The sequence below is a fragment of the Coregonus lavaretus genome (assembly GCF_964263955.1).
Source record: "Coregonus lavaretus genome assembly, chromosome: 3".
Taxonomy (NCBI): domain Eukaryota; kingdom Metazoa; phylum Chordata; class Actinopteri; order Salmoniformes; family Salmonidae; genus Coregonus; species Coregonus lavaretus.
In genome coordinates, this window is record NC_139990.1 from 25,824,148 (window position 1) to 25,841,110 (window position 16,963).

Consider the following 16,963-nt stretch of genomic DNA (forward strand, 5'->3'; position numbering starts at 1 on the left):
CATTCTTTTTCGAGCTGTTGTTAGGGAGCTATAACAGGCCTCAAAGACCAGCTGGGTCCTAACTAGGTAACGTTAGTTAACACACACCCAGCAAGTTGAGGGAACGGTAAAGCCATAGCAGGAAAAACATTCACTACAATATAATGGGGGAACAATATCTGATGGAGCTTCATTTCTTTAAAAAAATGTATTGCACCTTGCTGGAAATTGGACCCAGGGACCCAGTTTGGGAACCCCTTTCTTTGCCTGTACTGTGGCATACCTGTATCAGCCATCATTGATAGTTGAAGGCTACCAACAATAACAAGTACATTCCATATCATCATAAATCCATCTAAATAATCATATAATATATGGTCATATTAATTTAAATAGTTCTGTACAGGTCCCCAAAGACCGGAAATCAATTTCTCGGCACCGGAAGTATAGAGCGGAGCAGACCCACAGGAGGGGCAAAGAAAAAAAATCGAGGAAAAAAAAAACGGAGAATCTGAGGGTTCGGGCGGATTTAGACTGAGTTTCCGAACTGTCCCGAACCGAGGGAGCCCCGGGGTTGAGAGGGAATCGCCAACACCGGTAATTAACATCGAGTTATTACTCAACCGTTAATTATTTCTGTGTGACAGAGCAACTCATATGAGCTGCTACTCCACTCTGTCTGGACAGCCGGAAGTCTGCATGAAACTGCGTCTCGCACAGGGGCATTGGCGTCGACGTTTTTTTCTCTGTTTTTTTTTTTTATTCTCTCAGTGTGACGGAACACGGAGAGGGATGGAGGTGTAGGGGTTGTGACATTGTTGTTTTCAAGCGGAAGTGTATTTGTTTATTGTCGACTTAAAAATAGGCCGCATAGTAGCAAGCTAGCTAACAAAAGCTGAAATTAATGGAGGCAAGTTAGCTACTGTAGCTAGCTAATCTCAAGGAGCTAGCTAGCTTATATTTAGCTAGCTAGCTCAGATTTCACTCCTCTGTTGTTGCTAGCTAATTAACTAGCTAACATCAATAGCAGTCTATCAAGCTTGCCACCAGCCATTTAGCTAAAAGAAAGGGTAGACGAGTGTTTTCTTGTAGGTAGTTGTGGCTATCCCATTGCCTGGCATGCTGTCTTATGTGTGCCCTGGCCTGGGATAGGAAATACTATAACTTAACATAACTCAATATTCCCCATCAGAATGCTTAGCAGACACCTCTCTGTTGCTGGTGTATTGAATTACAAAGCTACAATAAATAACTTCCCCGTTATACACCTAGCCGGATGGTTTTCAATGACAGACTTGCCATTGTTCCTTGCTATTTAGAGTGCCCACTCCAGTCATGTAGCTCAGTGAGAGAAGCTAGCTAGTAGGTTCCCGGGAGTTGCATGGCATTTTAAATATTTCAGCTAAATATTCTATTATGCATTCAATACAATGTATCCATACTTATTTGTTGTTATGATCTCATCTGTAGACTGTGCTAGAAGTTATAAGTAGCCATTGATGAAACATTCTTTCTGTACACTCCCACTACTGCGCTCTGCATGCACGTATTTGTACGTATTTGTATGTGAACAGTAACATTTACAATCCTGACCAACAGCAACACTCTCTGTCCGGGGGCCATGGAGACTTGCAATCAATATGGCTCACTCCTCTCTATCTTAGTTAAATCTATTGGCAGTGGGCAAAATGCATGCCAGTGACGAAAACAGTGTTAGCTCAGCATTTGTATTGTTCAACGTTCCCCATTCCCTTGAGCAAAACTAATTTATTTAACTCAACTTCTTGGATATGCTTAGCAGTTGCGAGAGACCAAGAACTTTGGCCAGACATCAGTTGAGATGGGCATGGTCTCATTTCAACTGATGACGAAGATCGAGCAGGTGTTTATAAGTTATGTTGCTTTTCAATTACAGAAATAATGGAAGATTCCCATTTCAACTCATCATACTTTTGGTCTCCCGTTCCCACAGTACAAGGACAGGTAGAAACCTTATTACTGGACCTTATCTTGAAATGTACATGGTGGTGTCGCAAATAAAGACATAATACATGTTAGGTAGCACTATCAAATAATGAGCTTGCACCTTTTGGTGAGGATGGCAAAACATCAAATTCACTGTAATTTATGTGTAAGTAACAAAACAACGAGCCTCCCCAAATGATCACTTCTGCCCCCCCCTCTCTTCCACTTCCCTTATCAACCTCTACCACCTCTACTCATTTCCTTTTGGCATCTCAACCATTCTTTCTATTGCCTGTCTTTCTCTTTTCCACCCGTCCTTTCCTATCCACCTCCCCCCTCCACTATAGATTGAAAACGCCATGTTCCTGAACAAGATGAAGGAGCAGTTGGGTCCGGACAATAAGGGTTCTCCGTCGTTCCCTCACTCCTCGCACTATCCCACCGCCGTGCTCACCATGGACACGGGAGGCCGGGTGGTGCCCAAACAGGAAGGTGGAGGCGGTGGCGTCCAATTGAATGCCGTAGGCGGTCACCTGCACCAGCCGCACACCTCACAGAATATCACGGTGGTGCCTGTCCAGTCCACCGGCATCATGACGGCAGGTAAGTAAACAAGACACACTGCCAGTGTCAGTTTGTCTGGCTATCCTCTGTGGTTGTTCTATGTGTGTCTCCTCCCTGTTTCTGTCTGGCTGAATCATGTTATAGTGATGTCTCTCAAACGTTCTCACTATTTCATTGTGTGTGTAGTGTGTAATGTGTGCCTCAGCTCTCTCTGGGAGGGGTGTGGTGCAGTCAGGTCACCGTCTCTCTCTCCCTCTCAGCGGGGCTAGTGATAACCACTCCCCAAGGCACCCTGGTTTCTCAACCCACCTCCACACAATCTTTCGTGCCCGGACCCCCTGCCAACACCATGATAGTGTCCGCACTGCACCCCACAAACACAGGTAAAACCTCCACCCCATTCCCCCGTTCCCCAAAACCTGTTACCCCCCCCCCGCACTGTGATAGGTTGTGTGCCTGAGTGGCTTGCAAACCTGTCCTTGCTTATCAACAATCAAAGCAGACTCACTTTCACACACTCACATACAGACATACATTCATTTGAGCATTTATTTTTTATTTTATTTAATCCCATAGTTGATATGGGCTGACCCAGCAAGGGTGGCACCACCTTCTAGTCTTTTTTTATCACAAACTTCCATCCTCAACACTCACAGACATGCATTACACACACACAAACACACGGTAACACACACATTGCTGCTTGAGCTAACCCTGGCAACGCGCTGCCAGCAGCCAACTACTAACCCTTGACCGGATCCAACTCCCCCACCCTCTGCGGTGAGAGAGCGAGGGAGCGAGCCAGGTAGTGAGCTCCGTGTGTTGAGTGTGTTCTCCTCTTCTCTCGGTTTCTATCAGAGAGCAGCCAGCACTCCTCTCTCTACTTCTACAGCCACAGTGAGTACCCACCTCCGTCTCCCCTCCACCATGCCTCACCTAGTCCCCTACTTCCTCCCCATATGCCATCATCCATCCCTACTGCTTAGCAGCAACGCCCTGCAGCCTTAGCCCATGGCCAGTCCTGTGGTTGTGTTTACTTGCACTCTGAACTGTTTGAAGCCTGGTTTGGATGTGCAGTTGAGTTGCTTTTTAAATTACTTGTCTGTGTGGAGATACTGTAAGGCAGAGGTTCCCAAACCTTTTTAGCCCGCGACCCTATTTTGATCTAAATTGTTTTATTTATCAACGGCCAATGTTTACTTTTTTAATTGGGGCTATGACAGTCTATAACAAATCAGTCTGACAGTACTTTTGACAGTATTTCAATCTGAAGGAAGTATCGTTTGAAATGACTGAAATGCATCCGAAAGGTATTGGGAAGTTCAGAAGATCATCAAGCAATAATTTTGTATGATCTTCTGTGTAGAATTGATTATGTTTTTTTCCCCCAGTCTGATTTAGAGCCTGGTCCCGTCCTCTCTACTCTAATGAGTCCTGCGTGGCTTGTGGGCATTATAAAGGGAAACATAACACACACATCCACACATGTGGAGTCTTATCTTTCAGTGATGGGGTCATAATGTGTTGTAGCTTAAACCATTCAAAAGATAAAGCCACATTTGTAGGAAGAAAACAGAAACCACTCTGTTTAATACAACCGCATCTAGCGGCTACCAGAGGTTAGCACGACCCCATGTTCAAATCAGGCGACCCCACCGCAACCCCTAGTTTGGGAAACGCTGCTGAAAGCCCTGTTATAAGCTGCAAAGAAAATGTCTTTAAATGTGCAGGATGCTTGGATGTAGTGTTTTACTGAAGACTTTATTTAGATTTAAGCTCACACTATAAATTGCACAACATATTATGAAGATGATCAAATCTGTGACCTATTGATGGTTCAATAGAGTTATATTGACTGCAAAAACCCAATCTGAAAGTCAAAGAATATGATCTGATGCACCCCCACTAATGGTCCAAGGAAGTGATCTGGAGGACCAAGGGAGTGATCTGGAGGACCAAGGGAGTGATCTGGAGGACCAAGGGAGTGATCTGGAGGACCAAGGGAGTGATCTGGAGGACCAAGGGAGTGATCTGGAGGACCAAGGGAGTGATCTGGAGGACCAAGGGAGTGATCTGGAGGACCAAGGGAGTGATCTGGAGGACCAAGGGAGTGATCTGGAGGACCAAGGGAGTGATCTGGAGGACCAAGGGAGTGATCTGGAGGACCAAGGGAGTGATCTGGAGGACCAAGGGAGTGATCTGGAGGACCAAGGGAGTGATCTGGAGGACCAAGGGAGTGATCTGGAGTATGCCGCTGTTCTCTGGTGGTGCAATTTCATCCATGAATGTGATCATCCAAAAGTTGATGAAAATCATTGTCTTAACTTCCAAAACATACAAACGACAGTATCTGGCCCATTCAAAAAAGCTAAATCAAATTTTTTGTTTGTTATGTAGCTGTGCAACACTGTCCAATTAGGCAGTTGAGTGTAACCAATTATTTTTGCAGCGATGAAGTCTGTCAGGTGTTCCAGTATATGGGTGAAGAGATTAAAATGCCTTTGTGTTATGGGGTGATGTAGCACTCACACGTTGTTCCTTTCACCATTGCATACCAGGAGACACCGCTTTGGATGATACTCACCAAGCAGAGAGGCCCATGGGATATGTTGTGTGGTTTTTGGTCTGTTTTAATCAGAGCCTTATTCTTCTCCTCCGTTCTCTCCCCTTCCCTCCATCCCTTGTTTATGTCCCTGTTTCAGACAAGAAAGAGGATTTGGTCATCCCTGCTGTTGTCATGCCAACGCCTGGGAAGCGGGGCAGGAAGAAGAAGTCGATGATGCCGAGGGCTGGCGCCAACCTCCCCCCAGGAAGTGATGCGTTGATTCTGGCACACCTGGCTGCTGGGGGGCAGGTGATTGAGATATTAAGTGATGTCACATAAGAGCTAACATGCTGACTACCCGGGCATGCGCGTGCGTCCGCGTGCCGCATCGCGTACATGTTGATTTTGTCCATCCACACCAGACACGGTCAGGACACGCAGGTTGAAGTATCAAAACTAATTTGAGGACAGGTCGAAACACAAATGAAACATTCATGGACATTTAGCTAGCTAGCTTGCTGTTGCTGCTATTTTGTCCTGGGATATAAACATTAGGTTGTTATTTTACCTGAAATGTACAAGGTCCTTTTTGTTGCTGGATCTTTGTAGAATTTTGACCCATGTTGAGTGACACAAAATCATGTGTTCTCTACTCCAACAATCAATCCACAGATAAAAGGGGAAACCTAGTTAGTTTCTAGTAATTTCTCCTTGTTCAGTCTTCTTCTGTGGATTTTATATGGCTGTTGGCAACCGACTTTAAGGTGCATTACTACAACCGACTGGACTGGAGTGTGGACCTCGTTCATCTTTCAATCACCCATGTGGATATATGCCCCTAAAAATGGGAGAGGCGGGACTTGCGGCACGTCAAGCCTCTAAAATAGAAGCAAGTTCTATTTTAGCGCCTGGCTACGCAGACGATCGTTGACGCGCGCGAGCAGTTTGGATGAAATAATTGAATAACATGCATGTGTACATTTATTTTGCAACGCTCGCGCCCGCAACGCGGCCAGTGTGGTCAGCATGTAAGCCTCTACAGAAGTTATCTTCTGTATTACGTTGTGGTTAGATCACTGCATCTCCCCATTCAATCCAATCCATAATGATAAAATGTGTTAAGGCTACATATTGTAGTGTCATTACTTCAGGATTAGTGAAGCAAAGTGTTGATTATAAAAAACAACAACATTGTTTTGTGTTTGTTTATAGCACCACAATGCCGACCATTATGACTTATCAAATGATGAGGATGAGCATGGGAACAAAGATGGCACCAAATCATACAGGTAGATTACAGGCTTTGTGCTTACATACTTTTTACTCCTTAACTCTCACCATTTGCTACGCAAGTTAACCCTGTATTTTATTCCCCATTCAACATATCCTCATCTCTAAACAGCATATCTCTGTTTCTCTCCATTTCCACCATTTACCATTCTCTCTTACCCATCCTCCAGGTGCCGGATGTGTGCGGTGACGTTCTTCAGCAAGTCGGACATGCAGATCCATGCCAAGTCTCACACGGAGGCCAAGCCGCACAAGTGTCCCCACTGCTCCAAATCGTTCGCCAACTCCAGCTACCTGTCCCAGCATATCCGCATCCACAGCGGGGCCAAGCCCTACACCTGCTCCTTCTGCCAGAAAACATTCAGGCAGCTCAGTCACTTACAGCAGCACACACGGTACTGCTGCCTCCCCGGCGTGTGTGTGTGTGTGTGTGTGTGGTGGTTGATTTAAGGGAATAGGTGACTGCAGAATATAGATTGTCACTAGAATGGAGGATTGGTAGTAAAGACAGTCACTATCACTACAAATTCAGTGCTAGTGATACCAATGTACTTTTCTACATTTGGCTTTGAATTTGACCATTACAATATGAGTAACCACTCTGCATTAGATACATAGGGTTTTATTTTGACAAACCAAATGAGACAGTATTACTCCCAATAATACTGATTTCAAAAACTCTTATTGTACTACATCTATGACCGCAGGTTTAGAATAAACAAACCCAATATTTATATTTCTGGTGACGTGTGACAAAGCAGCACCGCCTTTTTTTCTCTGTCGAAATGTCACAGCTAGTGACCCTTTTTATAAGGAGAGTGGGTGCTGTTTGAAATGTTTTTTTGTTGCCAAGTGTATCTGCGTTGTTTACTGTCTTGGCGGCTATGGTTTTTATGTATGGTTTGCAGATTTCTTTGGGAATTCAAGATGCTTATGTTATTGATAAACAGAATCTGAGTACCGTATTTTCCGCACTATAAGGCGCACCGGAGTATAAGCCGCAGCAGCTAAATTGAATGATATTGAATGATGTGTACATATATAAGCCGCACTGGACTATAAGCCGCAGGTGTTTTAATGTTTAATTACCATATGTAAGGGTTCGTGCACAGAGGGGATTGTCGGGAAAGAGACAAACTGTCTCGCTCTCGTAATGTCTGTCTGTCTTGCTCTCGTACCACTCTCGGTTCCACTTTTACTTTTGCGCGCTACCTGTCTCACTCTTTTCCGGCCTCCAGCTTTTCATGCTGGAGCCCGCCGCTTAAAGGTGGGGGGCGCGGACCGGTCATAGAGCCCATAGAGTTAAAGTTGGTGGACTGTAACCTGTAAAATCCATAGATTTAGGAGGTCTTCTAGTGGCCGTTAGCTGTAAAAATCCATAGATTAGCCGCACCGTTATATAAGCCGCAGGGTCGAAAAATGGGAAAAAAGGCGCGGCTTATAGTCTGAAAATTATGGTAGTGTTGATGCGTTTGGTAAACTAGAAATAGTACAGGTTCAAGAATCGATCCCTGTGGAACACCACATTTGATCTGAAGGGTTAACTCCTTGACAGATTGCATTCTAACCTTTTTAGATAGCTGGAAAACCACAGCAAAGACTAATAAGTCACGTCCATCCTTGGGGAAAGGATGTCATTTTGGGTAAACTATCCCTGAAACAGCTTCATAATGTTAAACAATTATGTCATACAAGTGATCTGTACATTTAGCTATCCTACGACCACAACTTTCCATATTGATTTCTTCCTTTTCTTTCGCTGCCTTTCCATGACACTTTCAGTTCTATTTGTGCACCATCTCTTCAATCAGTCTTTGGTTTCTTGAATGTTTGAGTAATGAAATGAATGGCTTTTCCTTCCTCCCCCTCACCATTGTGTTGTTCACGCTTTGCTTTCTCTATTAGGCTACATATCCTCCCTCACATGCCCCTCTCAATGTTTAGCCTTAGGTTTCAAGATAAATACACAAGCTTGCCTTCACTCAAATTCTTTAGCAGTAGGCCTCTGTAGGATTACCACACAATATCGGTAGCACACGATAGGTGGAGAGACAGAGAGAGAGAGAGAGAGAAAGGAAAGGGGGACTGTGCCTGCTGTCTGTTTGCGTACTGTGTTTCGCAACTCAGACACAGCAACAACAAAAAAGTGCACACTGTCAATCCAACTGCGCTAAACTTGATTTGGAGTGATTTGATTTAATTATGATTTGATCTCCGGATCATTCGCCGCTGATTTGATACGTTATAAATCTCTCTCTCTCTTTTTCTCTCTCTCCATCTCCCCATCCCCTTGTTAGAAACCACACTGAGGGCAAACCGCACAAGTGTCCCCACTGCTCCAAATCGTTCGCCAACTCCAGCTACCTGGCCCAGCATATCCGCATCCACAGCGGGGCCAAGCCCTACACCTGCTCCTTCTGCCAGAAAACATTCAGGCAGCTCAGTCACTTACAGCAGCACCACAGGTAAACACTACTAAACAGGGACAGTGGGCAGTCACGTCAGCACACACCCTCTCTGCAGTCACGTCAGCACACACCCTCTCTGCAGTCACGTCAGCACACACCCTCTCTGCAGTCACGTCAGCACACACCCTCTCTGCAGTCACATCAGCACACACCCTCTCTGCAGTCACGTCAGCACACACCCTCTCTGCAGTCTCGTCAGCACACACCCTCTCTGCAGTCACGTCAGCACACACCCTCTCTGCAGTCACGTCAGCACACATCCTCTCTGCAGTCACGTCAGCACACACCCTCTCTGCAGTGTCGTCAGCACACACCCTCTCTGCAGTCACGTCAGCACACACACTCTCTGCAGTCACGTCAGCACACACCCTCTCTGCAGTCACGTCAGCACACACCCTCTCTGCAGTCACGTCAGCACACACCCTCTCTGCAGTCTCGTCAGCACACACCCTCTCTGCAGTCACGTCAGCACACACACTCTCTGCAGTCACGTCAGCACACACCCTCTCTGCAGTCACGTCAGCACACACCCTCTCTGCAGTCACGTCAGCACACACCCTCTCTGCAGTCTCGTCAGCACACACCCTCTCTGCAGTCACGTCAGCACACACACTCTCTGCAGTCACGTCAGCACACACCCTCTCTGCAGTCACGTCAGCACACACCCTCTCTGCAGTCACGTCAGCACACACCCTCTCTGCAGTCTCGTCAGCACACACCCTCTCTGCAGTCACGTCAGCACACACCCTCTCTGCAGTCACGTCATCACACACCCTCTCTGCAGTCACGTCAGCACACACCCTCTCTGCAGTCACGTCAGCACACACCCTCTCTGCAGTCACGTCAGCACACACCCTCTCTGCAGTCACGTCAGCACACACCCTCTCTGCAGTCACGTCAGCACACACCCTCTCTGCAATCACGTCATCACACACCCTCTCTGCAGTCACGTCAGCACACACCCTCTCTGCAGTCACGTCAGCACACACCCTCTCTGCAGTCACGTCAGCACACACCCTCTCTGCAGTCACGTCATCACACACCCTCTCTGCAGTCACATCAGCACACACCCTCTCTGCAGTCACGTCAGCATACACCCTCTCTGCAGTCACATCAGCACACACCCTCTCTGCAGTCATGTCAGCACACACCCTCTCTGCAGTCACGTCAGCATACACCCTCTCTGTTTCCATCTACTCCTTTCACTCATTGTCTCTCACATCCTCTTATCTTCTTGCTCAATTTCAAAACGACCCTAATCCCCACAGACTTCTTTAATTAAAAGTCTCATTAAAGTTGGCTACATTTTCTGGTGCGTCCCTCATGTCAGCATCGGTTTGGACATGAGGCTGTAGATAATTTTAGGCTTTTTATTTTTGTAGCCTACATGAAAAATAGATATGAATATTATTCCAATGTTGGCCTCTCCCATCCAATTCTAATCAGAGCAATTGTTTGATATTGGGATTTTTTTTATTTTTTTTGTCCATTCGGACAGTTTAAATATATATTCTTCTTGTCCGAATTTTTTTTAACAACCTTTCCCGGACAAGGGGACAAGCGTTAATGTCGAGCCCTGTTTTTGCTCATTCAATCATAGATCTGAAAGGACTGGTTGGATGTACCAGGAAGCAATATGGTGGAAACTCTATCTATGAAGGGACATCAAGAAATCTCTATGGATAGTTTGTTTGATTTGGGATTGGATGTCTCTCTTTCCATCGTTCCTGTCAGTTCCTTGGAGTGAGTGACACTGTAATGAAAGTAGTCAGTCTACTGGGGTTTGTGGGAGCTGTAGTTCATTACAGACTGTGTTTCACTTCCATAGGATCCACACTGGGGACCGACCTTACAAGTGTATCCATCCTGGCTGCGAGAAAGCATTTACTCAGCTTTCCAATTTACAGGTAGGCCTACTACATCTCAACATCCAATAGATCTCAATTTCATCTCAATTTCTATTTATTTGATTGTAAGTTTCACATAGCAAAACTTCACTTAGCTCTAAATGAATGACGTCAGTTAATAACAGAAGCGTAATGATATGATAACATCATAGTCACAGTAATCATAATGTATTAACTCTTTCATTGCTTCCCCCAGTCTCACCGCCGGCAGCACAACAAAGATAAGCCGTACAAGTGCCACAACTGTAACCGCGGTTACACAGACGCGGCCAGTCTGGAGGTGCACCTGTCCACTCACACGGTCAAACACGCCAAGCTCTACTCCTGTGGCCTGTGCAACCGCGCTTACACCTCGGTACGCCTGCCAGTCACCCTAAAACTCCTCCTTCTACCCTCCTCCTCAACGCCCCACCCCTTTAAAAGTGTCACACCCACTTTTGCTTTCTAGATGCAAGGCCTCAACTTGTGATGTTCAGCAATGTCATCATTTAGGGGAGGGGCTAGAGCATTGTGAGGGTGGAGACTAATTAATTGTATGTACTTCTTTCAGTAACTGCAGTATTAGATTACTTGAAGGACTACTTCAGGTACTGTAAGTTGGTTGGTAGTGAAAACAGTTGAACAACCAGTAGAAGAGTAGATTAACATGTACAAGTAGTAGTCTGGCTTGATGGTAACCGATAGGGTTGTATAGGACTGTAGAGGTAGGCTTTGGCTATGTAGTTAAAACCCCCCCCCCCCTATTTCCTCCCAGTCATTTGCATAGATTACATATTACTGAGTTTGTATGTAGGTGCTGCCAAGCCCTTGTGTTTTGTTCCCTAGACCCACTGCATGGTAAGTGTTCACTGCACTGTCTACCTCACTCACCCTCTTTCTCTCCTCTCCTCTCCTCCAGGAGACCTACCTGATGAAACACATGCGGAAGCACAACCCGGACCCCCTCACGGTGGCGGCTGCCGTCGCCGCCCAGCAGGCTCAGGGTCACACTCATGGAGGAGGGGGCAGGGGGAGGGGCCGTGGCAGAGGAGGCGGGGCAAACACAGGAGGAGGCGGTCCCGGAGGGGTGAGTCAGAACCAGGGTCAGAACCAGCCCCAGAACCCTCAGCAAGGCAGCTACCCGCAGACGGAGGGCGTGCCGTGCCCTTTCGACCTTCACCAGTACAAGACAGTGTCGGCCGGCGAGATCCAGTACAAGCCAGTCAGCGTCGCCGACCTGTCGGCCCATAAGGACCTCTGCCTCACCGTGTCCACCTCAGCCATCCAGGTGGAGCACATGAACTCATAGAGCGAGAGGATGGACAGAGGGGAGGATGGACGAGGGGAGAGGGAGGGAATGGAGGCTGGTGTCACTTTAAATGGGAGGATGGGCTCATCGTAATGGCTGGAATGGAATGAATGGAAAGGTGTCAAACACAGTGAACACATTAAATGTGTTTGATTCCAGCTATTTCAATGAGGCAGTCCTCCGATTTCTCCTCCCACCAGCCTCCACTGTAAAAACTACACTGCCTTGGGGTTGGCGAAGGAATGGGATGGAAGAATGAGGTTTGGAGAGGCAAGACCCAATCAGAGAATAAGGAAAGGAGGTTGGTGAAGGGACTACCTGAGATGAAGAGGAAACATGGGATATGTAGTCCAGTATTGAATGAAGAGATGACATATGAATGGTTCAAAGAATGCACTTAAAGGAGAAGACACCGAAAAGGGAGAGGGATATGAAAAGAGGGGGGGGGGGGGGGGGGGGGTCTGATATAAAGAAGGCACTTGATCAATGTTGTATTTTTTCGGTTTCTCATCGTTTCATTTATTTGTTGTATGTATTTTTCTACCAACAGTGGAGTGTGTTAACGAACGGCGTGGGAAAGCAAAAAGATTGTGCAAGGAAGGAAGTGAGTGAGGAGAAACATCTAGAAACAGAGCAGATTTTGTATTTAAGAATGATAATTTTCTATATTCCCAACTCATTTTTGCAAAGCAAGGGGCGTGGGGGAGAAAGGCATATCGTGTTGAAACAATGAAATGGCTGTCAGGTACTGTTAACTAGTTTTTGTTTTGTTTTTTTAAACCTTTCATACGGAATATTACTACCTTCATTATTCTTACTGTATCAATGTTATCGTTATTATCAATTGGAAGATACTGTAATCTATGTAGATATATATAGAAATGACTTTTTTTTATTCAAAAAAGGGAATGATGTACTTACTACTCTCTGCCTCGTTAAAGTAAAACAGAGATCTAAATGCATATGAAAAGGAAAACAAAAGAACTCCAAAAGTAACGAATCGTTGACGTGTATTTCTAACCCGTCCAATCACAGAGCTCTATTCTGCTCTGTATTTATTGGCCGGTTATCTTATGTATACTCCTTGTACTTCATTATGTGTCTTTTGAAATAACACAGTTCTCAATATTCGTATTAATGTTTTTATCGCTCCTAATACCGTTATTAACTACCCTTATGCTACACTTGCTGTATATGCATAGGACACATTCATCTGAAGAGACTGTTTCTCCTTGTAAGGACAAAGTGAGACAGTCGGAGATGACAAGCTTGCTGTCAGATTCTCCTTTTACTGCATGCAGACATGCTGTGGAAAGTCAGTTTGAAGGTATTGTATCAATGTACAGTACATAGGTAGATTATACATTAAAATAATAGAAATATTATGTTGTATGTTGGAATGGTTTGCTAGGTGATTGTGTTTGGGACACTAATTTGCCATACCCTGTGCCATGCCCATTTCATGACCTTCCCACACAAACACACACCAAAGAACACGAGGGTTGTGGTTTTGGAATCAAAGGAATTATGTATTTGATATAATGTAAGGGTATACATTTCCTACAAAATACAGATGTCTAAGGTTCTTCATGACACCAGTGCACAGCAATTGGAAAACAATGGAGGCACATTCCAATTTTGGCAAGTCCTCAAAAACAAAGTCAACAACACACTTCTAATATAACTCAAAGAAAATGAAATCAGTCCTGGATACACTACTTGCCATGGAATTCGTCCTATTCTTTTCATTAAATGTATATTAAGTCACTTTTCCCCAAGTTTTGTTTGGTGTTCACTGAAATAAGCTCAACATGCCATTTAAGAATATATAATAAGCAACTATTGGTATTATTTCTTGCTAAAACAAGGGACAACCATGAACATAGATGATATCCTGGTTAAAGTAAGATACAACACAGAAACATGGTAACATTGTGTTAGTAAGGATAAGGATGTTTGATTACTCTGATCTTATGATGCAACTCAATGTAACCCCAGGCCAGCAGCTGAGCTCAGAAGGTCCTTCATAAATTAAGATAAATGTGACAACTTGACATAAGAAAATCATATGTTTCAAATCAGCTTTTTATCTTTGCGTACAGAAACTGTTTCAAGCTAAATTGAACAAAAATCGTATAATACTTCACTAAAATGGGTAGAGTAGTGGCATTTCTACAATAATTACATCTAAAATATTCCCATATTTGGACCCTTTGGCCATATTTGGAACCTCTGGTTCAGTCCCTGGTTTGGTTACTGAGCTATAACAGTAGCACCTGGTATGGCTCATGCATTCAGGCTCCTGACAAATCATATAGAAAAAAACACACTTCAATATAATAAATCACATGCATGATCTCGTGTTTCACATAAACAAAACAAAACACATTTTAAATTAAATATAAAATTTAATACATTTCAGACTATTCGGTGTAACATCATCAGTTCATGAGAGGGAGCTTGTGTGGCGACGGCGAGGTAGAGGGTGACAGTGTGTGGGGATAAGGCAAGTTGGTTGTCAACCTCACTTCCTATACTGAGTCAGTCGTCTCACTAGACCCTACAATGCCATGAGACACACATGGCTAGCAAGCTATGCTCTCTGAATTATTTCCATTGAACATACTGATCTGAGGCATTGATTGAACCATAAGATAAGATAGTACTTTATTAATCCCCCAGAGAGGAAATTTGATTGTACCAGCCAATACATACAGTGATGAGGAATGACTGCTTGCCTTTCCTCTGGTGAAATGCAATGTCATGAAATATGTGCCATGTACTCAATACTTGTATATCATGCTATTATGTACTAGTAGTTACGTCTATTAGTAGTACAATACGGCACAGCTAGCTTTAGTTAGGGCTGCGAAAGGTTCTCAAATAGAAAAAACAACCTGCTTTCAGAATTTCTTCTTTATACATATGACACCTCTCTTTCTACTTCTGATGACAGTCACTTTTTTTCTAACCGAAAATTCCTCCTTTAATTAGTCATTAGCGCAGCTACCATTTCTGTTGATCTGAGGACCATCTTAATAATAACGTAGCTTCAATGCTAACAGTACATCTCAATTAACATCAATAGTACAACTTGACATTATGTAGTGTTAGGCAGAAGTGCAATAATTCCATGATTATAACGTCATATTACCATTTTGACAGCTATAGCAGAGCAGTAAACCAGTCCCCTAGCACTCTGGACAAAATTAATACAAGTTACATTTGTGAGAGCTGCTACATAATCTTCTTGACTAAAAGGTCCTTTCTAAAGACTATCGATTAAGGAGGATAATTCAGTGTGAGAGACGCAGAAAATACAACGAAAAAACAACATCAAAAACACGTAAGTTACGTGTTGTAACAGTGAATGTAGACACACATAAATGGTACACATTTCGCAGATAGAAATCCATAGAAAATTATAATATATAGAGAAACAAAGCTGAGTTGACTGGCCTATTCACACTACATCTCCCAAGACCCTTTGCAGGTATAGATTAGAATATTGGATACTTTGAATGGTTCATATTTTGTACATTCATTGTTACTCAAACATAGTACCAACAGAGCAATGAGATTTCTCTGAAACATGGATTTGGTCAGGTCACCTTTGCTTCTGATGAGTAAGACTGAGAATAAGAATACTGGGTGGAGGATTTGACTGTGCGTTTGACCAGTTAAGATGCACTTAGGGTTTTGCAGCAAGGCAGTGGACACAGGCAGTTATGAAGGAGGGAATCAAGGGCCAAATATACACACACAGAGGTGAAAGGTGAGACAAGCAGAGAAAGACACATGGAAAGATGAGGGGGTTGAGAGAAGGGTAGATACTAGATACAGTGCCCTCTCTAATTATTGGGACAGTTAAGCATTTTTCTTTTGGTTCTATACTTCAAAAGTTTGGATTTGAAATCAAACAATGACTGGGAGGTTAAAGTGCAGACTGTCAGCTTTAATTTGAGGGTATTTTCATATTGGGTGAACCTTTTAGAAATTACAGCACTTTTTGTACATAGTCCACCCATTTTAGGGGAGCAGAAGTATTGGGACAAATTCATTTATATGTGTATTAAAGTAGTAAAACGTTAAGTATTTGGTCCCATATTCGTAGCACGCAATGACTACATCAAGCTTGTGACTCAAATGTGTTGGATGCATTTACTGTTTGTTTTGGTTGTGAATAAATTGTGAATAATGATGAGTGAGAAAGTTACAGACGCACAAATATCATAACCCCCCCCACAAAAATGCTAACCTCCCCTGTTATTGTAATGGTAAGAGGTTAGCATGTCTTCGGGGTATGATATTTATGCGTCTGTAACTTTCTCACTCATTATTATTCAGAATTCATTCAGGATTATCCGTAATCATGGTAGCATCCACATTAATGTAGAAGTGTTTAGAAACATATTCTATTCTTATTTACAATAAAAGTGACTCCATAATGACACAATACATTATTTACTATTCATTTTGATTGGGCACAAAATAATCTGAAACACAACCAAAACAAACAGCAAATGCATTATTGGGTTCTAATTTGAAATACCTGCTATGCTAGAAGTGTATGGTTACATGTATGATGAATGTATATGGTGGGGTCAATGGAGGGTGGATAATAAGTAGGGGTCTGGAAAGTTACAAAGTAAGGGAAAAGGCAATCACTTGATTGCGGTCACTGATAAGGTTGGATAGCTGTGGATTAGTGAGGAATGGGGGCCGAGGTCAGGTCAGGTTAAATGAAGGGAGAAGGATCAGTTTTATTACACACATCACTTAACTTCCTGCCTAGCAACAAAGATGTAGTGTTTAGAGGTGCAAGGAGGAGACTCCGCCTAAAGGAGGGTATAAATACTTGTGCTGGTGGAAACATGTCTTTTGTCTTTTCAGCTGTTTGACCCAGTGGGTGAATAAACTTGGTTTGAGCTTTGACTAGCTTGATGTGGTCATTGTG

The 16,963-nt window shown here is 43.9% G+C and overlaps 1 protein-coding gene across 2 annotated transcripts; it reads left to right on the forward strand.

Annotated features, from left to right (window-relative positions):
- Positions 1–420: 420 nt before the first annotated feature.
- LOC311123208 (zinc finger protein 384-like) lies at positions 421–13,766 on the forward strand. 2 transcript variants are annotated; one of them, XM_084158152.1, is made up of 12 exons: positions 421–576; positions 1,895–1,962; positions 2,292–2,547; positions 2,769–2,891; positions 3,367–3,405; positions 5,211–5,362; positions 6,266–6,342; positions 6,514–6,738; positions 8,641–8,808; positions 10,640–10,718; positions 10,915–11,073; positions 11,617–13,766. In XM_084158152.1, the coding sequence occupies exons 2-12, from the start codon at positions 1,900–1,902 to the stop codon at positions 12,004–12,006; spliced, it is 1,731 nt and encodes a 576-aa protein (XP_084014278.1). In that variant the 5' UTR covers positions 421–576; positions 1,895–1,899; the 3' UTR covers positions 12,007–13,766. The 2 variants fall into 2 exon arrangements, with proteins under 2 accessions (XP_084014278.1, XP_084014279.1); XM_084158153.1 differs by lacking the exon at positions 8,641–8,808 and having other exon boundaries at positions 423–576.
- The last annotated feature ends 3,197 nt before the right edge of the window (positions 13,767–16,963 follow it).

Bases quoted from the DNA above. Each gene is read 5' to 3' on its own strand.
- LOC311123208 (XM_084158152.1), top strand. From the start codon at position 1,900: ATGGAAGATTCCCATTTCAACTCATCATACTTTTGGTCTCCCGTTCCC. The intron at 2,892-3,366 runs GTAAAACCTCCA...GGTTTCTATCAG, and splicing joins ACTGCACCCCACAAACACAG to AGAGCAGCCAGCACTCCTCT. The intron at 5,363-6,265 runs GTGATTGAGATA...GTTTGTTTATAG, and splicing joins ACCTGGCTGCTGGGGGGCAG to CACCACAATGCCGACCATTA.